Source organism: Bombus huntii, chromosome 11, assembly GCF_024542735.1.
Source record: "Bombus huntii isolate Logan2020A chromosome 11, iyBomHunt1.1, whole genome shotgun sequence".
Classification (NCBI taxonomy): Eukaryota; Metazoa; Arthropoda; class Insecta; order Hymenoptera; family Apidae; genus Bombus; species Bombus huntii.
Genome location: NC_066248.1, coordinates 7,246,938 through 7,270,244, shown reverse-complemented (window position 1 = coordinate 7,270,244; position 23,307 = coordinate 7,246,938). Strand labels below are relative to the sequence as shown.

Below are 23,307 nucleotides of genomic sequence, written 5' to 3'. Positions count from 1 at the left end.
TCCGCTTATGGATCCCATGCTCGTCCCTTCTCTTTCTCTGCCTGTCTGTCTCTCTCTATCTTTTTCTTTTTTGCCAAAAGGACAGGCAAAAGAGAGAGAAAAATGTGGTCGAGTTAATGGAAGATTACGACCAACTTTAATTCCAATTATATCTCCGGGATATAAACAGACCGAGAGCGACGATCTTTTCTCGCAATTTATTACATTTCCCAGGCTTCCGGTTTGTTTTAAATATGAGCGCGGTACGTCGAACGCTTGCGAACAATGCGATTCAACGGACTGGGAAAAATGCGGAAGAGAAAAGTAATCTCCCAAATAAATAATCATGTTCCGTTCGTGATTTAATAACGAATAATACGATGTCCCGCGGAATATTATTTCCGAATAATATTTTTCGTATCGCAAACACGGGATGTTCGTCCGTTTAGCATAAACTAGCTACCCATCGGATGTGTTATTAAATTTCATCCCGTAATATTTTATAATTTCTCGCTTACAATTAAAATTTGATTTCGTTTGGAAAGCGATGTTTGAAACGGAACACTGTGTAGAAGCGTTTAATGGAAACGTCCTATTCCTCCACTATTTCGCCCGTCCGCTTGTAACATGAACGTCAAAGTAAATAATCGAAGAATTTTAACTCTACAAGCAACGTTCGAGTGCAGCGATTTTAACAACGTCTGTTAATTTAAATTATTCACATTTCGATCATATGCAGGAAAATATTTAATAATTCCAAGGTATCGTCTCGAGGTACAATGCGAAGAAAGCTCTTGGAAGCCATACACTTACGTTTCTACGAAATTCCGCGAGTCTATATCATTTCGACAACCGCGTATATTTTGCAAACATTATTTTATTTACTGCGACAATTTATCAGCGTTCGGTTTTCAAAGTGAATCGCCGGGAATATCACGCAAATTCGAAACCCTGACAAATTTTGTCGCCGGTCGATTCCACGCACACGCGTTCTTTTTTTCCTCTGCCTCCCTGTTTCCGCTCTCTTCGCTTCGTTATCGAGTGCCAGTTCCAGTCAATGATCTGTTCTCGACACTTGGAAAATGCTAATTTCACGATCCAGTTTTCGGCGGGCTCAAAATAAATTGAAACAAAAGCATGGGAAAGACAAAAAAAAAAGTGAAAAAAAGCGACATACAATCTGGCTTGAAAATCGAAATTAAAAAGCTGCTGGACAACGGAGTTTGATTTCGGTGTTGATGTAAACTGCAGAGGCGCGCAAGCTAGTTCGCCGAGCTAAAGATAAGGCTGATGAAGGTGGAACGAAAACGAGACTCGAGATAAGTAACGTTTTATGCAGGCGTTACATGGAAATGAGGAGCGAAGAGATGGATTCGAGAGAGATCCAAAGAGGTTACTTTTGAGAGAGGATTTTAAGTGTACTTCAATCTTGCTGGAATCTTGCCTACTCTCCAAACTTTGACCACGAAAAGAAAGGAAGGTCTGATTTAATATCATATGTGCTGAATGCTTTTCATTTTTAGTCTGGGATAAATCTTAAAAGGAATTCGAGACCCTTAAAAATTCCTTCCAAATATCTGGAACGCTACGTTTCGAACGCGCTTATTGTTTCCACTGTTACATCGATAAAAATTCCTGTTCAAGCCTAACCTTACAATGAAATGCCAAAATCAGTTTACGAATATTATCAAAGAAACCAAAGTAATCAAGAACACAAAGAAAAGAAGAAGGATACGCTCTGTTCCTGAAGCACAGAAAGGCTCCTCTGAATTCGTCAGGGATGCCTATCCAAGAATCCCCTAATCTGTTGGAACCGTGCGGATATAGCATCGCTAGCTATGTTAGCGGTCGTTTCTTCCACATCCTATCCTTTCTCGTTTCTTCGACTAATACACGTCGAAGGGGGTCGAAAGCTGTTATAGGTCGTACCTCGGCTCCCTCGTGAAACCTGCAGGATTACCAGCGTACAGCCTAATCAACCAGATTGCTTGCAATTTGCCGATCTTATCTCGCTCGCGTCCCGCAACTCTCCGCTCTATTCTTCCGCATCCGCGAACGAGCGAACTTACGCGTCTTTTCTATATTCTCTACCCTTTGCTCCGCGTTCTTTTCGTAAAGGAGACACACGTTGGACCGAATTCAAGATTGCACGCCGGATGCATGAAAATCGAAGGATCCCAGAATATAAATTCTACCGGGAAAATTTGATTTTGGTAATTCCGTTTTGTGAAATTGTCGAAAATTGAATCCTTGAGAGAACGTTGATATGAAACTCAGAAATAAAAAATATTAACGAAATTAGTTTAAATTTATCGTGGGATAAAATCAAGACTAGTAACGAAATTGTTCGATAATAATTAACGAGAATCAACAAGCACTAATAATTGTGTAGCAACGTATCATGCAACAACATAAAAAGGCTCACTTGAGGTAATAAATTACTAGTAAAACCTAGCGACATTCATCTTCGTCTCGTTATTCGCTAGTCAAGAGCTAATCATCCAGACGGTTTCTGTAATTTGTCGTCCTTATCTCGCTACATTTTGCAATCTCGATCTATTTCTGCTGGTGGCACGGGGAACCCAGCTTCACGCATTACTGAAAATGGGCTTTTCGAAAGAATATCTTCCCGGTTCCGTTCCTCCATTCCGTCAACCTCCACCATCCTGTTTCTTTGCCCCGTAATGTACGTAAATCTTCCCCTGCGCCCGTGTCTCTTTTGTCCTCGGGTGCACGGGAAATCTTCGAGGTGAAATTGCAGTCGCGAGACACGAGGAAAAAGGAGAAGTAGATTTGAATAGATTCACGTTATCGCCCTCGAACCTGTTTCTGTCTCGTACAGAGCGAAATAGCTCTTGCGTCGTGAATTATGTTAAAATTACGATCCTAATAAATAACCGGAAAAGTTTTCGGGTATACTATTCATCCTAGTGGACCATAAAATTGATCTCGCGATAACCTTCGGTGAGTGAATGTCATCGATGACGAAATAGACACTGTTAATAATGATAGTTACATGAAAAAAAAAATGTCAATTGACACATGAATATACATGTACATCGATTAGCTATTGCTGTAAGAATATTATCTAATTAGTATTATCCAACGAAAAAGAAGCGATTAAGATATAACACAAAAGAGAGACGCAAGCGATAGTAATGTTATATTGTTAGATAAACACTCACCGGCATTGTTACTGGCGAAATTTAGATCCTTACCTGAAACAGAGGAAGCAGACATTGTTAGCATGATCGAGTATCGTCAAGGATCGTACACAACATACTACTGACATCGATTTTAAGCTACGGCACTAGACGCAACATATTACATTAGAAGGGAACGCTATTCACGCAACTAATTAATTCTCCGGGTCGCTCGGCGTATATAAATTAACCAAAGATGAAGTTATTCGGCACGAACGCGAAAACGCTTTCAGGTATATTAATTGCAGAGAAAACAATTCGCGCGATGTGTGAGAAGTCGGTGAAACGTGATGCATTTTTATCTTCATCGGCAGACACGATATTCGTTAATTGTTCTGCTAATTAAACGCTACTCGAGCATTTGTAAAATGTTTTCAAGATATTCGAAGGTACCCAAATATATCAACACGAATGTAGGATTTTTCCGATTAAAATTTATGCAGTTTCGGAATACTTAGGCTGTAGATGTCGCTTGTTGCTGGGTACGGCCGCTTTTCTTCTCATTTTTTGTATCGTGGAAGAAAAATCGGACTCCGGTCCCGGGATTCAAACCCGGGTTCCGAACGTTCGTAACCTAAGGCGCTAACCACTGCGCTGCCGTCGTCCGACACTAGTAAGTGTCGAGTGGTGGTATTTGCTATCGAGTGCCGCCGCAGGCCTTTGTTTCCACGATACTACATTTATAGCCCAACTCCTCGTAACACTTCTCTTTTCGAGAAATAAGGAGTTTGAAAGGAGAGGACACGAATCCTCGGTTGATTCGACTGATCAGTCGAATCGAGAAATCAGTCCTTTTGAAATTCACTTACTACCGAAGAGCTTTTCATATTTATGCCGATAGCATGATGAGCATCTTGTTTCATTCAAGCGTAATGGCGATTGACGTACTATAAATCTACGAGATAGAGAGCTGATGGGAGTAATGGATTTACGATATTCAGGTCAAGCTTCCCCTGTTCAACCGTGGAAAATATGCAGCTCGATATAAATTAAAGAATATAGCGGTGGTATCAACTCTTTAATACTTTATAACGCTATGTTACCTCGAAATTATGGTTGTATCGATATACTTAGCTTTTTAAATTCCACTTGATTTACTCGTCGCGTATTTCGTTACTGTATCAGTAACAAGCAATTTATTTACACGAATTAATCCCTTCCTTTCGAATAGCATTTACAAGCGAACAAAATATAAATTCAAACGTCACAATCTATCGTAGCTACATTATCGGTAGATAGGAACTTCATATCTTTGTCCATTTAATTAAATTGAATAGAAAAATTTCTACTATCGGGCTTGAAATCCCTGAATTATTCTTCTTCTTATGAACCACATCTGCGCATAAACGCGATCAAAAACCGCACCCTCCTCTGGATGGAAAGCAAAATCGACGAAGAAACGTCGTTTCCAGATTTCTGTCGGTAGTTTTAGCGATCTCCGTAGAACGCGTCTAACGAGTAACAACAAAATCACTTTACGTGCATGGGCGGGCACGCATGTAAATGTTGCATGGAAAGTTTTTCAGTTACGATACTGCAGCTTTGCCTGATGGAAGGGGCAGCTATAGGGGAATATGGTTGCAGAATAGAAGAATTCCACGGAGGATCTCACGAACGCGAATCTACGTAAATACACGGGATAACTGGAATGAGATGCATAATACGATTCAGTTCTACGTACAGCGCGTACGTGTTTAGAACATACGCGATACCGACTGGCAAAAACTGCGCACGACTTCGAAGATGCGGCTGCTACTTATCTTCTCGCAATTGACTCGAGGTCGGTTCTACGGTTTTTCTCTCTGTTCGTATACACGCGGTATACAGTGTTTCACCTACATCTATGCGTCGAAAGAACCTTCAAATTTCTTCATTTCTTTTTTTATTATTCGTTTTTGCAAGTTTACATTTAAATAAATTTTTTTAATTTTAAATACGGATGAAGCGGTAGTTTTGGAAATATGAGATTTGACAATAACATATTGAATTTTAAAAACCTGTGACATCTCATCTGTTTCTGTTCTGTTCAATGTCCTTGTACGTCGATAATGCCAGTATATTTATTAACTAAAAAATTTATTGACCACGCTCCGTAACATGCAGCGAATAAACAATACGAGATGTATCGCGTATCCAGTAACTCGTGATTTATTCCTGGTACCATTTCCCAATGAAAATTTTTAAATTAGCACTCCAGAGGGTACTAAAATAAATTTGTACCATGCAAATAATTTGCGGGAATCGGGATGGAAATACAAATGTGGTGGAATGATCGGAAGATGGATCACGATGGGACAGGCACATAAATTCAATGTTATGTTTTCTTTCTTCTTTCATTCGACTTTAATTATTACGTTGACATGGATTATTGTATTGATTAAGCTTGATTTATTTACCGATAAAAATTCGACAGAAGAAATGAAAAATAAAAAGCAGGCAGTACTTTTTACAGGATTTTACATTTTTTCCATAAAATATCGTGTATAAACATATTCTCGAATTTTGGTAATTACCAGCTATTTCTGGGATTATTGCGATATAAGCTATCGTAATTGCATAACTATAATTAAAGATCGTGACAGGATAAACGAACAGGTTCTGCCAATATAGAGTAATGAACCAATGACAATAAATCAGTCATAATAATGTTCATAATTAACGAGCTACTACGCTCGAGATTGTACATCTCGAATAATCTTATTACGTTACGTATCAAAATATTGTATTATCGGTGAATATGTTATTAAAATGTTACGTGTCTAAATATTAAGGGCAGATATAAAATATAGTATTAATTTTAAAACATTATATATCAATGTACACACGAACCTAGATCTCGATATATTTAGTTGCATTTCTTTTAAAAGATGAAGAGAAAAATTTAAGAAAAGGCACAAAGATTGACTTTAGCAATTTCTCGGAAATAAAATTAGAGAACCAAAATTACCGTTTCTCAAGCTATCCAATACAAAATATGTCCATCATCAATCCCTGGAAAAAGAACAGCTTGTGATCTAGTCTCGTCGATAGATCGTAGTCGTCCATCCAAGATTTATCGGCGTGTTACGTTGAAAATGGAGGATCATCGCGGGAACACCTTTATTCCGTTCGGCTGGTCCACTTATCGTTAGAAGGATCCTTTGTCACCCAGACTAAGGCGGGTACAGGATCCAAAAAGGCCAACAGACAGATAGACAGAGAGGAAAAGAAGGGAGGAAAATGCAAATTGAGGGGGCGGCGGGTAGGGGTGGCTGTACTCCGGTCTCGTCGCGCGAAAGGGATGAAAAAGATCATGTGGGGCAAGGTCGACATTTTTTACGGATAAATACCCTCCATAAAAACTGGGATGAAAAAAGGAACGCGAAAACAGAGCTAGCGATACATATCACGATTTGTATTACTTGAACTATACGAAACCGACGACACACATATGCGTCATTTATTAATATTCCGCAATATGCGAACAAGAGCCAGGCCGAAGAGTTAGGTTTACGATGACGGATGAAGACTTCGGAATTTTAATACGATTCTTAAATTAACTAATTGCCAATATGAATTACCCTAGTGCAATCGATGCATCGTATACCTTGCCATTGAGGTCTGAGCTTTCGGCTGTTCGTATACTTTTCACGGTATTCACCTTCCCTCGTTCTATCGATTCGGAAAGGCGTCAGTTTTCGGAAAAAGGTATTCGATTGGAGGGAAGAAAGCGACGCCTATATTTCCGGCAACATAAAAAAACGAGTGCAATGAGTCTCGTGAAGTATTGTCTTGCGAAGTATTGTCTCGCAGAGTATTGCCGTGAGAAGCGTTGTATCAGATCGATATGCGAAGAATTGACGTTGAAGCGTATAATCAGTAAATCAGTATGCCTCCAAATCCCCGCGATACACCCCTCATTCTGTCAACTGTATTTATCTTTTATCGTTTCAAAGTAAAATACACTCGTTTCATCCTGTTGTTTAATATACAAATTTGTAAATAAACAGAAACAACTCCGTTGTAATTTCGATACGATAGAGTAAAAGGTTTTACAGTAAACAATTCCAATATTACGAATATAAAATACACTTTTCCATCCTTTCTCTTTTTAGCCATCCTTGTTTTACCTTCATGACACTCGAGCAACTAGAAACTGTGTCACGTCCAGCAGAATTATTTGTACGCTGGAATATCAATTTCCAAAGTGCACCACATTAAAATTAAATATAGCGGTGACGCCGATGTTTATGATTAGTAGGAAAGTTATTTATTTGCAAGCTACAGTTCCAAGGTAATAACGTTGATTAAGAAAAGAGTTCGATCAATTATACGTGTGTGAAATGAATCTCTTCCGGTGTTGCTAAAAGCACCATTCGCACAATATCATAAATTATGTTACACGGGAACAATTTCAAAATAGAGAAACAATGACAGGTGTTGAAGTAATTGGCCATTGAAGTAAATTACCTAGGGTATTGAACGAACACGCTTGCGGACGAGCGATATTCGAGGAAGGTCTGTTAAAAACTGGGAAAAGGGAAGAACGAGATTGAAAGAGGGCGTGGAAGATGAAGGTTACAAGAGAGATGACGGCGTAAACAGCACTCTGTATCGACGTCCGGCTCTTTTCTTTTCGCCTTTACCGTGTAACCCTCTTGAAGAGTTTAAGCTCACTTCGGTCTTCTTCTACGTTCCTAGAGACCTTTTTTTAAAAGGCTTTCAATCGTTCTGAATCTGCCATTTAACGCCACCCTTTTTTTCCATCGAGTGTTAATTCTTCCAGGACGAATGGATTCGTGAAAGCATGCGATTGTTGCGACGCGAGAAGACCGATTTTATCACGTACATGAAAGGGTTAGTCGTTCGAAAATGGATAGAAAGTGAATTTACCAGTTTAACGAGTAAATCGTTTTAGAAATAAAAGCTACATTTTATTTCAAACGTGATATAGTTACTTATCATACTGACGAGGTGAAATTGTACGTTTACGTTTTACGAACATTGATTCTTAAAAGTTAATCGACTCTTTCGCTTCCTGTGCCGGAACCAATACGGAACCGACGTAAAAGAACATTCAGCCTCGATCGAATAGTGTCTGTTTAACAACGGCAAGAGAATTGTATTATTCAGTGTTGCGCGAATGGCTGTCGTGTCTGGACCACAAAGAGGGTGGCGTTCCAGAAAGGTTTCCACAAAAGAGAAGAAATGTGTCCCCTGTCCGAAGGAATCCAGGCCGAAGGTCGAGAGAAAGAAGGACGACGCTCGTAAGGGCGGAAAACTGAAAAATAGTTCCCACCCGTTGCCATGGCCACTAAGTACTAGTCGCGACGACGCGGCCCACCGATACACCACCATCTATCCCTTCCTTTTTCGTATCTTTTTTCCATACCACTCGAATGGATGGGTTTTTATTATTTTTTCCCTAGCAATCATTGCTAGGAAGCGCTCTATCTACGCGCAAGTAGAATAAAAAAAAAAAAGAAGCGGAAGGAAAACGGAGGAAATATAGTCGATGCGAACGAGTTTGAATATTTTAACAGCGATAGGAGTTGACGTGCGTTTTGTATTTAACGATTTCGGTCGGATATTTTTGCGTCGCATTCGAAATTCAACAGATTTTACGCGGGTTTAATATTCTCAACCATTTTCCCCGTGTAATTCCGATGCTACGGATTACGATGTTAAATTTCCCCCTATTTTTGATTTCCTTGTTCTCCTGTATTTTTCTTTTTTTTTTTTTTTTACATTTTTTGCCATGGAAATGATTCAAAATACTGAACGCGTTTGAAAGCGTTACAATGAATATCGTTTTTCCATAAAAGAACTCCCTCGGTAGCTTTTCTCTTTTGTAACACAATCGTTCGATTCGAAGTTATTTCTCTTTGTAATTTAAATTCCATTGTCCGAGTAAATAAATCTAAATTTACACGGTGCAAAACATATCTCGGAATAACAATTTCAAAAATGACAGCGATGATACTCCATGCTCTCCTCATCAGATCTAATATTCATTTTTCGTTCGTCTTTTGTAATCGAGAAGAAAGTCTATAACGTATACATAAATGCGGTATGCATAAAATGTAACATGCGTTCAGCCAGCTGCGCACTGCTTTAATACGAATGGTGTCGCCATGAAAAATTGAACATCTTCGGCATCCATTGTTCCGTGACGTTGGGACGTAAGAAAGATTGGAACTACGTTCAGTCGCACCTTTCCTCATAAAGTCAAATTTCAACGTTATTGCGAATAGCCGCAGCTGAACCTGAGTAGAGTGTAATTTGCAAAGTTGCATTTCTTAACAGTGTACATTTATTACGCGCAGCAACGATGATCATCGAATAAATATTATTCTATGTACGACTCGACAATTATTCTAAAATCAGATTCGATGACGACCGGAACGATTATTGATCGACACTCGCTCGACATTTCTATCTTTTTTCGCTTTTCCTAATTAAGACTCATAGTCGCGGTAGAGTCTCCATCGGCTTCCCTCCGGTCGATCGATATTTCATACGCGATGAGTGAATATCTCTCGTTCTTGAGGGGGTAAAGCGGAGGAAGGCGAATACCACGAATTTCTCAACTTCGATTATTACATCGAGCACTCATTGCGCCTGGGAATTTTCCTGTGGGGTTCACCGCACTATTTTCTCTCGTTGCGTTGGAATGTTCCTTGCTCCAAAGGGAAAACGGGAGCTTGGAACGAATACGGCGGACCGAGGGGAGAGCTTCGAGCGGAGAAAGACAACCAGGCAAGTGGATAGACGGAAAAACGGACGAGAGATACGCGAACAAGGAGAGAGAAATAGGAGCGTAGTTAGGGCATGCGGCTGGTTGTTCATACCCTCCGATGTGCTTGTATTTCACGACCTCGTTAAGCTCGGCTGTTGAATTTTGCACTCGACGAGAAGATCGCAACAAATAACTTCATCGAGGTTGCGCGACCACCATTTTCCACGGCTACGATAATTTTCCAGAATGTCTGTTTCCCACTTGTTTACATATACGATCTCGTAGAAACGAGGCAGAGATTACAATCTGAACAGCGTTCTGTCAACAGCGACGATCCTTTTCGTCGTCGTATCGAGGGTAAACGGTGAAACGACGTCGAAGTCGTTGTTCGATTAATGCGCATAACAACGTGGGCGAGAGAGACACGTGAAATTGCGCGTGATGCACGTTGTCGCGTTTCTTTATGGTCTCGTAAAAGGAAACGAAGTGGGACGGGACGATGTCGCAATGGGCGACAACAGTTGGAATTTAATTCTTATATAGTCGCGGCTGTGTAGCTGGAACGTTTGCTTTCACGAAGGTTGGCGTGTTACGTTCAAATTGGTATAAACTAAACGATTTTAAAGGCTCGGAGGACGTTGCAGACGAAGAAAATTCAAATGTAAAGCAATATAATTATAATAACACGTTCTAAATGTCTTAAATTCTAGAAACATTTTATAATGTGATATGCATTTTTGCATGCAAACAGAATCGATACACTGTCATATGTGTCATGGAATAAAAAACTGTTCAACGAAGGTATTCGTAAATGTTTTAACGAAACCTAAACTACGATGTTTACGCGCAAATACAAATATGTCGAGTGGAACAAATTCTTAGAAAAAGTTTTGAATATCAGTATCTTTGGAGCTAAGTTCAATTTCAGAACTTAGCACGATTTGTAAAACGAGTGGAAACGCTGGAACGAATGGAAAAAACGAGATCGAGCAACGACCGTAAAAGTCGCCGGCTAATCTATTCCGGTGTGGAAGTTTACGGTATCGCAAATTTGCAGCGGATCGAGCCGACACACGAGCGGATCCATTTTGTCGGCAGGATCATATTCGCCGTTGAAATAAATCACGGGCCGCGAGGCCATTCTTAGATGCACGCAATTGGCTGTCTGCAGGCGTTGCCAAAGTGTAATAAATAGCAGCGCCGCGCCGTATGGAAATGAGACGGATATTAAGTTATGACCGATCGTTTATCTTATCGTCCTGGTAAAATTAAACCTCGGAAACTTGAAGTTCGAAGGCGGCAGAGCGAACGCGAAACCGGATACAAATACACGCGGAGAAAAATATTGCGACTCCCTTCGTTTCTGTCGTCCTACATGAAATGCAAAATTGCTTAATGCGTTACGTGACGATCGTGGTCAACATTTTTCCTCGCGAGTCGAATATACGAAACTTTTGACAGATTTTTTAAACTTCATTCGTCTTTAGTTTACCTAATTTAGTTTGTTTTGATATTTACACAAACCTCTAAGATGCATATCAAAGATTGAAGTAACTAAAAGATTCTACTGAATTTGATATTCAAACATTCGAATCATGAAAAAAGAAAAACCGTTTCATTGACCACGAACTGTCTATAATTCGCAAAAGCATTCTCATTCGTCATTTCTCACCCTAGATCGATGTAACGTTACCGCGAGAAACGATACGAGTCATTGTCACTTTCAAACGAGTAAACCTCGCAGGCAAAAGCATTTAGATAAAAAATTGCAGAGAGAGAGAGAGAAAATAGTGTTTTATCCTTTTTCCAAGGCTAGGCGCCATCATGCACGATATATGGTCTGGAGAACGGATGGGTATCTTGTCGCGAATAAGGGCAAGGAAGATGTATTTTCTCAAAAATTATTCCCAGCTTCGTCTCTTCTCGTTCTTTCGCGCGCCGTTTCTCCTCGTGCTTCTTTTCACCCCTTGCTGTGCTTCTTCTGGCCGTTGGGTTTGGTGGTCGACACTCCAGCTAGTTCTTCGCCAAAAAGACGATCCGGTCGCGAGTCTTCCGCCGTTCCCTTTTATCCAGGCCGATAAATCCTCACAACGGCGAGCCGGTAGGCAAGAAGAAAATTTTCACAGCCAAGCCATCGGATCAACGGATCTACGTGCACGTTGGCTAAAATGATATTTCAATCCTGCCGGAGAACTTCAACCCTCGACTCACCCTCCTCTAAGCCCGTTAATACCGCGGATGATTGATACTAATAGAAACGCGCTTCGTCGGAGTCCTTAAACAAACGAAACGCAAACGCTGCTACTGGTGGTAAGTCGCAACAAATGAGCGAGGGGGAGAAAGTAGATTCGAGGAAAGAGTATAGGACATTCAACTTTGACCCGGTCTCCTAGCGGGATCTTGTTCGACGAACATAAATTAGCGACGAAAGTATAAGGGAAATGAATGTATCATTTATTAATACCGACTGATAAGTAGAAGGGAGACAAATGGAAACGAAATATTATAAGGGTAACGAATGAATTTGAGATTAACTACATTTCATTTTCGTATCTCGCCCCAAATTAAAAATTTATTTCATTAAAAAAATTGGACAGCTACAAAATAAAATAATTGTTACACGGATAAAACACGATTGCAAGTAACAATGAATATTAATATTAATTGCAGCTCCAGATAAAACAATTTCCTTCCAAACAATTAGAATCGCCATATCTTTTCGATCAGCCTAACATATAAAAAAAAGGGTCGCTCGTTGAATCAAACTTCCAGAGCTACTTAGTATCGGCGTAATAACGTCAGGATATCAGTCGTTCGATCACCCTCTATCTCTAATGCACGCTTTTTCTAGGAGATAGCTCCCGGACTAGCTCCGATCGAGGAAACCTAGAGATGGTAAGCGAGATTTTGAAAAGACCACAGACTTCCTTAATCCCACGCGCCGTTGATCGGCTAGATTATTCGGCCTCGCCCCTTCTCCTACACTTCCACGGTTCTATCGCATGGACAGAAGCTCTCCGCTCCCCTGGAACGGTTAAGGCTCCTCTTCGACCGCACGGACCAACGTTTCCGCGGCTGATTTAGAGCGACTAATCTTGGGGTTAGGAGCATCCCCGGCGCTTCTCTGCCTCGGACACAAGTAGAGACACGCGGTACGAGCCATTGAGGGGTGGAGGCCGAAGGGAATAAAACGAGCGTGGCTTATGCGGTGTGGCCATTGGAGCAACAACGAGAGACACGGGTGGAGTAGCGAGGGTGGCTCGAATAGCTGACCGTCGTCCGAGCGTTTCGAATCAATTCTTGCCTCCAGGCTTCTCGTATACGCTGCACGTAGGGATGCTGTGGCTCCATTTTCCAATAATATGTCCGCTTCGCTGGCTGAGACTGGACTTTAATCTTGTCAGTCTTGAACGATGATGTAAAATCACATGATACCGCGTAAAACTACGCACGACCATGCTGGTCCGAAGGAGAAACGGGCTGGGGGAAAGGGGGATGAAGATAAAACGCGGGAAAAATGGATGGGGTAAAGTGGGATAATCTGGACGAGGGAAACGTTACGGTAGAATGAGGGTGTTCCATTGAAACGACAACGATGGGACTCTTCTTTTGTGGCACAGGCTCTCCACGCAACCGAAAATGGCTGTTAAGTGGGAGGGAAGCTGGAAATTATCGACGTAATATTGGAAACCAATAAGGACACAGATGACAATTGCCCGAAATGACTGTTATTAGATATACGTTAGGCAGTACGTGGACGGCAATGGCTGGTTAAATGCGAATTTTCGTCGGCGCTCGCCGCACGTGTTGGATTCGATAAAACGGCGTGATCCGCGAGTTATACTCCGCCTCGATGGTACATTAAAATCTCTAACGACGCTCTGCGGGATGAGAGGATATACGATATGTATGCGGGGATATGATTTCCTCGTTTGAATGAAAGATCGATTTCTGAGGATGTTGGCTTCGGTTACCAAACATATGTGGAATGATAATTTGATACCTTGTTATTGATTTGTTAGAAAATACATAGTTATAATAGCGTCATTTGTTTATCGGATTTTCCAATATCAGTTCGTAGACTTTAAACTCTATTTCTTCTTCTTCAGGTAACCAATCTTTTATTCCATCACTTATTTCTTCAATATGTCATATATCATCCCTTGCCAAAAGTTTATCGTGTGGTTTGTGCCGGTGAAACGTATCTACCTGATCTCGCATCACGTGATTCCACACTATCCATCATTGTATCGGAACTATTATACAACGACTACAACCACTATTTTATTTCTTGTAAGAATAGTCCTACTCTTTCCATCCAAGAAGAAAGATTTCTCTCGAACAAAAGAATATTTAAATTCCCTCTAAAACATAAGGTCTCGAGACCACTGTCTTCCAGCTTTTAGCATCTTATGAAAGCTTACCACAACCATAGAGCGGAAGAGCACAACAAATAGCTGCTCTGAACTTCAAATATTCTCGTTATATGCCGCAGTCCGTAACGAAGTATTTGCGGCTGCAATACCAAGACGCGAGTATTATCGTTGGCTGGCCGTAAGATTACAACAACGGTCGGCATTTGCACTGGTTAAATATAATAACAGCAGGGATTCTTAGTTATAACAAAGAAAAAGGAAGGGTGAAAGAGAAGGAAGAAAGCGATAGAGAAAATGCAATTAAACGACATCCAGTTTTCACGGACCTTTTGCTATGGATGACACTTTATTAAAATAAGGGAAAAGAAAAAACGATAGGAAAAGGAAGAGAGACAGGATAATAAAGAACTGGGATAGGGAGCTTGGTCAAAATAGAAAAGGAGAGAATGACGACAATGGCGAGAAAAGGATAGAGGAATTGTAAACATAGGGAACAGAAGGTGATAAAGATAAGATTGAGAGAGAGGCAATAACGAAGAAGGGAAGAGATATTAAATTGGTAAGATATTAAAGTATGTTCCACAGGAACGAGGCGAGAATCCTGCTTGCCCTCCCCCCATTCTTCGCACGCTGCATGCCATCAGTTTATTAAAATTTGCGAAATTAAAAACAATGAAGAGGCGAGGCATGTTGCGATCATCGTATTGATCGATACGTTGAATTAAAATTCGGTGAAAATATAAAGGTAATAATATAAAGAACGTCTTGCGTGGACACCTCTACGAAAGATGTGATTCGTTAGTGATTCGCTGATACGTCGAAGCGCGCTTGTTAATCTTTGCTTAGAAAGCTTTCGTGGACGAAAAACTGCCGTTTGTCAAAACAGAACAAGAATAGTTCGACAACTGCAATTTTTGTTCATTTTAATTCATTTAGTAACTCGCCGAATTCATTCGTTTATTAGCAAATTGGTCTGTTGAAATTGAACTGTAGCGTGGTTCGTTACACGTTCCTTTCTATAACCTTTGTCAGTAAAATTTTAAACTCTCTCTACAGAAATTATAATATACAATACCATGTCAACTATGCATAAAGTAACACCACCATTGCCTTTCATTGCGGTCCCTATTCCAATTAATGTTTTAAATAATCTGCCTCTCGTTCCCCTCATAACCGAGCTTTTTCCCTTATCCCTCTTTCATACATAATTATTAGCAAACAAAACTTTGTATAACTACGAGACCATAGAACCTTACAACCAGGAATGATAAGAATTTCCCAGAGAGAACTTCAAAGCGAAAATTTACAAATCCCTACTTTCTTTCTTGTAGCAGGTTTCTTCAATTAGCAAATTCGTCCCCCTTTCGAAAAAAACGTGAAAGAGCAGGTGCGTCGAATGTTTCACGAAGTACCGTGTGGTCGAACAGTTGACGAGGCGAAGAGGCGAAAAGACGAAGAAAAAGTGTAGAGAGCGAGATACAGGAACGCGCAGGCCACAGGAAAGAACCAAGTTCTCAAGTAGTAACGGGCAAGCTGCGGTCAGACGCAGCTGTGGGACGAAACGAGACACTGGAAGACCGCATTGTTCCAACGGAAACAAAAGGATCAGGCTCATGGCCAGACGATTATTCGCCGTTTAGCGGGGCGAGCAGCGAAAAAAGGGTGGCAAGGGACACTCGACCAGCATGAAAAAGAAAACCACCAAGGAGAACAAAGCAAACGAGACCGGGCAACGGGACAAAGGGCGTTAGCGAAAAACCGAGTCGTTCGTGGGTGAAGAAAATAGCCGAAGGAAACGAGCAACGAAAACTATTAACGCGGTAAAAGTCGAGCGAATTAATTAATAATACATCGGACGGTAACGTTCTGTTTAATAATATGGAAAATCGATGCGGCACGACTGATATTTGTCCTATAAAATTTATTCCGCCTCTAATATCGAAGACGAGGTGGACTGAGGAATTTCGTAATTTAATGTTATTCTTCTATTAATTAATCGTCTCGAGGATATTAAAAACGGAATTCCCCGCAAGAGAAAAAGAAGTTTATCGAAATATCCGTTCGAGACACCGTGATCGCGTCTAAACGGCCGGAGTCAATAAATGCGAAAGAACGTCCTGGTTTTTTCTAACGTTTTGTAGTCGCACCTGCTGCAAAAGGTATCTGGATACGTTGAACGACGGCACGGCAGCTTCTTTTGTGAAGATTCTGCGACAAAGTTCAGCCTTGGCGTAGTGCCATTGCGTCTCCTTTGCCCGCCTTTGTACAATCGAACGCTTGTCGGAATAATGTTCCTGTGACCCTCCGCTTCGTCTCACTGTCCCCATTTTCCACCTACGTACGATTTACGACGCGTTGACAAAGTTAACAGTAAATGAAGTTCTTTTTAATCCCGAAGGGAACTTGGAAATTAGACCGAGAAGACGCGACAGAGATCAGCAGATTACAGAAACTCGCTCGAGGAAATCGTAAAAATATCTTGACTTGTTGATTGCATAGCTGCAGGTTGTTCAAACATAGTTAAACTTCTTTTAGACAAATCTACAGTTAGTCAAGAAGTATTCCACTCAGCCTAAATTAACTAAAAATCTACCTCCTGCTTCCATTACCTCTTTATCGTCATTTTACTTTCCATGAATATATGTACGAGTATACGCCAACTTTTCGACCTTCTACGTTTCAAGTTTCCGCGTTAATCGCTACAAATCTGCTACGTTAGTTCGCCGAAACGCGAAACCGTATCACGGCGAATCCGTAACCGTCAACCCCGACCAATTGCGATTTACATGAATCCAACGGAGATGGAAGGTTGCTAAACACACTGACAAGTCGAAACGACCACGTCGTCCGTTCATTAGGTGAATTACGATCGCAAACGAGACGAGTTACGTTCCTCCGCGGTTCCGCGTCAAAATTTCGTTATCTGCTTGTGTTGGGCCCTGGTTATCGTTTCGAAGCTAACAACGGTGCCGGTAAATGGCTCGATAGGGCGCGTAAAACTCAGCTGTTGAAATACCTACACACGCTCGCGCAGGCCACGCTACGATCCGAAAGCCAGCGGTCGTTTACACTCAACCCTCTTCCGGTTTCAACCCCGCAGCTGGATGTGCACGGATCGCAGACCTGAGAACCCCTGGCTTTATTATATTTAGCGAGTGCAAACAGTCGTTGCTGCAATCTACGAAGCCAGCGTAGTAGAGCAAGCAGGTAATGCTACTTCCAAAGTGACTCTATTATTGCAGTCGAATATATTATACAAACATGGCTGCCGTCGGTTAAACCCCCTTACCACCTAGCCTCACCTTTCCTCTCGTCCCGTCTCCGGTGTTTCTCCCATGCCGCGACGCGGCTCCTCTCGCCCTTCCGCGCGCCACCCTCCTCCCACGGCTTTATGCATTAGTGATGAAGTGCTTCCTAACCTGAAATTGTCTTTCTCAGCGGGACAAGCGCCGGCACGCCCGCCGGTCTACGTGGAACAAGCGGCGTTCCTCGTTGGATCTCTTCTCTTTCTTGGCTATTTTCAGCCGCTCGCCGAGAATTATTCAACGAGATGTTTTAATATTCAGCCACGCTCGAAGCTGACTTTTACAACGGCAACCCCGTTCCCTCTTCGCGCCACGGGAACGCGCCGGAATTGTGCCCGATTAGTTTCCACGATAAGGGTGGGATAAGGGGAGGGACATTACCGATGTTCTTGATAACGTAAGCAGTTGCTATTGCGAATTTTATTAGACACAAGGCGAGTGTAATTAAATTTTAATCAAGCTTTCGAAATGATATAAATACTTGGGAAAAGTAACTGTGTTGATTAAGAATGTAACTGTGGTGTTCAAGATATTGTATTATTTTTCTAACTTCTTTGCAATCATCCTATCACACCATACGTATGTATATCGTAATTTCGATTTATTAAGTCCGTTTAGCAAATGAATCGATATATCAATTATTTAAAATTATTTAGTCGAGTAGGTAGCACATTCGCACCGTTACAAAGTCACTCGAACCTTTCTACGCTTTCAGGCTCTTAGCTACTCGATTCACAAGCTAGCACTTTCCACTAATGCCTAGAATATCCCCTTATTCCTAATGCTTTTTCCCTGTACCTTGTTATACCTCGTAACTTCAAACCGAAAGGCGTTTATGAAGCGATTATACAGCCAACTAAATTCACCTTGCAAAAACAACAAATTAAAAAAAAGGAAATAACAAGTTGGTCGCAACTGCTGTTAGAAATAATCCGATGCTTTGTCCACCCTTGACTAAAAATAAACATCTTTGAAAAATCGTTCCAAACACGGCAAGCATATTTCTCTGGATAAATCTGAAATCTCGGAGTGCCTCGACGGTACAATAATATTTCGCCGGAAAGAATGAACGAAATAATCGAGCAATCGCGAACAGAAGCGAGTGGAAATCTATCAAGAAGCAGAAAGGAAGTTATTATTTTTAATATCGGAAGTCGAAACGACGGATGAGACAGGAGAACGGTGAGGATTCGTCGTAAAATGATATTACTGGAAAAGAAACGAGCCGGATCGTTTCGCATTAGGGCGAAATTAATTTCAGAAAAAGAAAACAGCTGGTATTGATTCATTTGAATATCCTAGCGGACGGCCGAGCACAGACCCAGTGTAGAGGTTGGGCTTCGATATCTGCCGGATATTGATAATACCCTTTCAGACGAATAATTTTATTTCTGTCTGGCAGAATATATTAGTTCTTTCGGGGTTGTGCGGTTCCGCAACTTATAAGCCCTCTCGTGTTTGAGCTACCCATTCTGGTTTCTCCTTTCAAACACGCCCGACCGCGCTCTTATCGTAAAGAAAGTTTTACGAGGCATGCACTGTAAAAATGTTTTGTATTAAATTTTATGCACACACGTGTCTTCTACGCAAACATATTGCTCCCTGCTCCCACAGTTCCACCTCTTCCTCTACCATTTTTTCTTTGTTCATCCACTCCCTGTCTTAGGAAGATCGTCAATACCATGGTAAACTCACGATACGAAGTTAGTTTCGCTTGCCGTCGTCCCACACCGAAGCTACCGCTACAAAATTGAGCCGGGCGATCGATCTTATTGAATAATTCCGACTTCATCCTGTGGGAAACTTATCTGCCGCTGATGGCAAGTAACCATACCTATAAATTATTCCTCCTGTGTTAATTATTAATGTAGATAATTTTCGTTGTTTGCATAGAACACATCTGTTAATAATCGAGAAGTAGTTTGATGGTAATAATACCCCTGGCACATAAACGGACGAAAAACATAAATTCGTATGAAAAGCGCGATTCAACGAACGTGAAGTGCCAATTTAAATTTTAAATTAATTAAAATTAATGAGTAACGAAGTAAAAAAAGAACAAATCAAATTTCAATGCGATTTCATAATTAATAATCACAAATAATAAACCTGTTAATAAACTTCGTTAATAAATAATACTACGAAACTATAAAAAATTCTACGTTATAAAGTCACAAATATATAAAATTCATAGTTTCTTTCTTGTTAAATCAAATATTAACCGATTAGTCCGTTGTATATCTTCGCTGTAAAATGCAGCAAAATTTTTGGAATTTGCCAGCTTGGACGCTACGATCGGTTCACTCAATCGATGAAAATGAGAATTTATCATTCGTAGCAATAACGGTTTCGCACAATCCGTTTCGATTTCAACTAACCGGTCCCGGATTCGAGACGGCAATTTATGTCGATGTACTTTTATCAGCTGCTCGATCTAGCGGGCCCAAAAGGATTAATGCTCCAGATACGAGGAAGCTCGATTGCAATCGGTGAAAGCAGCGTAGCTGGGGGGTTTTCAGAGTCGTTAATGTCTCGACGATATCATATACTTGCGCAAAGTATGCTATCGCAAAGCGGCGTGTATAATGAACACAGAATGATCCTGTTGGCAGCGTTAATTACTCCTTACGCGCTAGTTAACAGTTAAAGGTGGGAAAGGAATCAAAGGGACTGGGAAGAGGGTACAAAGGGTTTCCCAAGAGCGAAACGCAAACGTACGAGAGCTGAACCGTGCAATACGATTTTCGGTGGTACGTTCTCGTTGCTTTCCATATTCGTACGAAACTGTATAATAAGGTCATCTTGAAAATTTAAACAGACAGATTGGAATCATAATATAAATAGGAAAAATCTAAAATATTTGCTTTTTTCCTTTCTTCTTCTATCTTTACTTGCCTCGTTTTTTTGCGCTGGCGTGTAAAACGAACAGCAGCAGCGCCGTGATGAAAAATTCCGTTTTCGAGCTCGAAAATAGCGCTGTCGGTTAATCCGTGTCAAGACTCGCGGATTGTCAATTTTAATGGCATGCGAGAGATGCTGGCACAGGGCTAGCAATTTTCAGAATTCCATTTGAGTTTGTAAATTTTCGCTCACGCCTCGTCTAGAACGAGATTTTCAGCAAAAAATTATCTCTTTCAGCTGAATAAAACGGATTAATAAAGTACAGCGAATATAATGAAAATGAAAGATTGCCGAAGATCAGGGGATGTCAGCTAGACGGGTGACTGCCGACGAATTAAAAGGAGCGTGGAGGAAACTCGATATCGATTTTGGCTCTATTCGGTTATTTTACATCGTGAACAATATCTGAAATCGAAGTCTAAAAGACAAAAAGGAAATATGATCTGACCCGAACTCACGGACGATATATTAATTGATTGGAATTGTGGTCGAAGTACAGCAATATGGATGGTAGAAGCAGGTCAAATAATTAATGAAAGAAAACCAGCATTTACTAAATTGAAACACCCGGACCAAATTCATTGTAAACACTCTGATTTGTAACCGGCCTGATTACTCCACAGAACCAATAATTAATAATAACTGTATTTTCGAAATTACTTTCGATTAACCATCCGATCTAATAAAATAAAAGTACTGACACAACGATATCGGTCAATGTGCGACGACAAAATTTCAAGAAATCAAATAAAACGTCACTCCCTTGATCGGTAAAGCGATAAAATTGACGAAACTGTAATTATTAACTATTAAAGGTAAAGTGCCAGTGAAAATTGGATGAAACCTTTCGATGCGATCCAACCAAGCAGATATCGAACAATTTTGAACACGATGTTCATCCGATGGTTTCATTCGATGTTGCGACGTTTACGCGCCGAAATATAATCGAGATTTTTTCCTCACCACCGGTTGGGAAATTTTTCCTCGGGAAAACGCGATTTCCCTTTCAAATGACCGCGCCAGTTCTACGCCGACTGCCGACTCGCGTATTATTTGGCCACGTGAATGGATGAAAATTGCCAAAAATAGCCGGAAACGGATGTACAGGCGTGGCACTGCCCGACGAACATCGTGGAGGAATAGAGAAAAAGGAAGAGAGGCAGAGAATGAACGGACAGGCGAGCGCAATAATTCCATTATGGCATTTTCGAAGGCATTGCCATCGCAAATTATAGCAGCCATTCAATGCTAGAATGTGTACGCTACGACACTGCGTTCTTTCCAACGTGCCTACGATATCGACTAATTGTCATGCATCGCGCTCTACTAAATGCCTATACCATCCAGCCACGTTAAAGATGAATCGTTCTGATCAAGGTTTACTTCTAGATCTAATACTTTTCGCTCGAGCTCTCATTCGGTTATAGCAGTTTTTATTTTAAAATCAATAGCGTATGAAACCTTGTTCAAGAAAATTTAATTTCTCTAATACCAACCAAGTTATATTTATTTTTCAATCGACGTCATCTCGAATATATGTCTTCTTCGGGGATTAGGAAGACACAAATAATTACTAGATCCTGGAACTTCTCACGCAGAGACACACGCATAACAATTTTCAACACTTTCTGTTACACGGTATATTTCTTTGCGTATATTCACGTAGCGGTATTGAACGCTTTCTTTTTAAATTTTTATTTAGATTCATAACACGTCGACGCGTCATATTAATTATTCGCTGAAAATTCGATGGCAGAAATATTTCAACGGAATGTCTATTTCGTAGGAAACGCCGCTGCGTTCCAATAAGCGAATATTAATTTCGAAAAAGAAGAGGGTGGACGAGGAGACTACCTCAAACGGAACGCAGTCGCAGGAAACGAGCAAGTTGAGGAATAAATCGTGTCCGTTTGGGAGGTCGTGTGTTCGCGTATAATGATACCTGATCTACGTTGGTACTCGACAGACCGACCGGGACGAGGTGAAAACTTTTTAAATAATTACAGGGAACCGCGTCTCAGGGTTGGACCGGAAGAGGTTGCGGGGCTAGGGGTTACAATTGAGTCGGCTAGTACGGTGGTGGCGTCGCCACCATCTCCACTCCTTTACCAACCTCCTCCGACTCCTCCTCCACGAGGCCATGAACTCTCCACACTCTAGGCTGCGGGCATTAATGGGAAAAGTTTGCTTTTATCTTTTAAACGCCCGGCAACACTACTAATTTCTAACTTCAAGCGTTACTTGTACCTACTCCGACGATTTCGAGTAGGTAGACCAATGGGGGCAAAGCGGCAGAATCTACTACCTCGTAATGTCGCGTTCACTATTTCCCTGGCAGATAGAGAATCGTCGTAATTTGTTTTCTCCTCGAGAGATATAAAGAAGGTGGGAAGAAGATATCCGTGTGGGCGCCATGTCCCTTCTAATTGTCGTTTTCTCTTTTGAACTCATTCTCTTCGGAACGGCTCTATCTAACTAGAATCGGACCAACTCGTTATTAAGCTTCGCGACAGGGATTGGATTCGTAGGTGTGACTTCCTGGGTGTTTCAGAGATTGTCCGCTTGCGCGAGCAAGTTGCTTTGTAATGGCCTGGTTTATTCAATTTCAAAGAAGGAAATGTTGAAGATTTTGATTAAAACGCCGCGGTTGATCGCTCGCGATTAACTACGCCGCTTGATGATTTTAATCAGAAAGATTGTACGCTATAGGAAAGCAAAATTTATTACACCCATTCCTTGTATTATGGCACGAAAGTTTTGAAATGCAATATTAGAGTTAAATATCAATTATTATAAAAGCGAAGGTTGTTAATTAACTTGTCTAC

At 41.0% G+C, this 23,307-nt stretch overlaps 1 protein-coding gene across 10 annotated transcripts in view; it reads right to left on the bottom strand.

Annotated features, from left to right (window-relative positions):
- The window catches only part of LOC126870824 (agrin-like), a 384,318-nt gene that overhangs the window by 205,485 nt on the left and 155,526 nt on the right, over nucleotides 1-23,307 (bottom strand). For 7 of the 10 annotated variants that reach the window (XM_050628849.1, XM_050628851.1, XM_050628848.1 and 4 more), the window contains one exon: nucleotides 3,165-3,197. The exons of the other annotated variants lie outside the window; for them this stretch is intronic. In XM_050628849.1, the coding sequence (XP_050484806.1) occupies nucleotides 3,165-3,197 (33 nt within the window). The remainder of the gene's footprint in view (nucleotides 1-3,164; nucleotides 3,198-23,307) is intronic. 10 annotated transcript variants of the gene reach the window in all.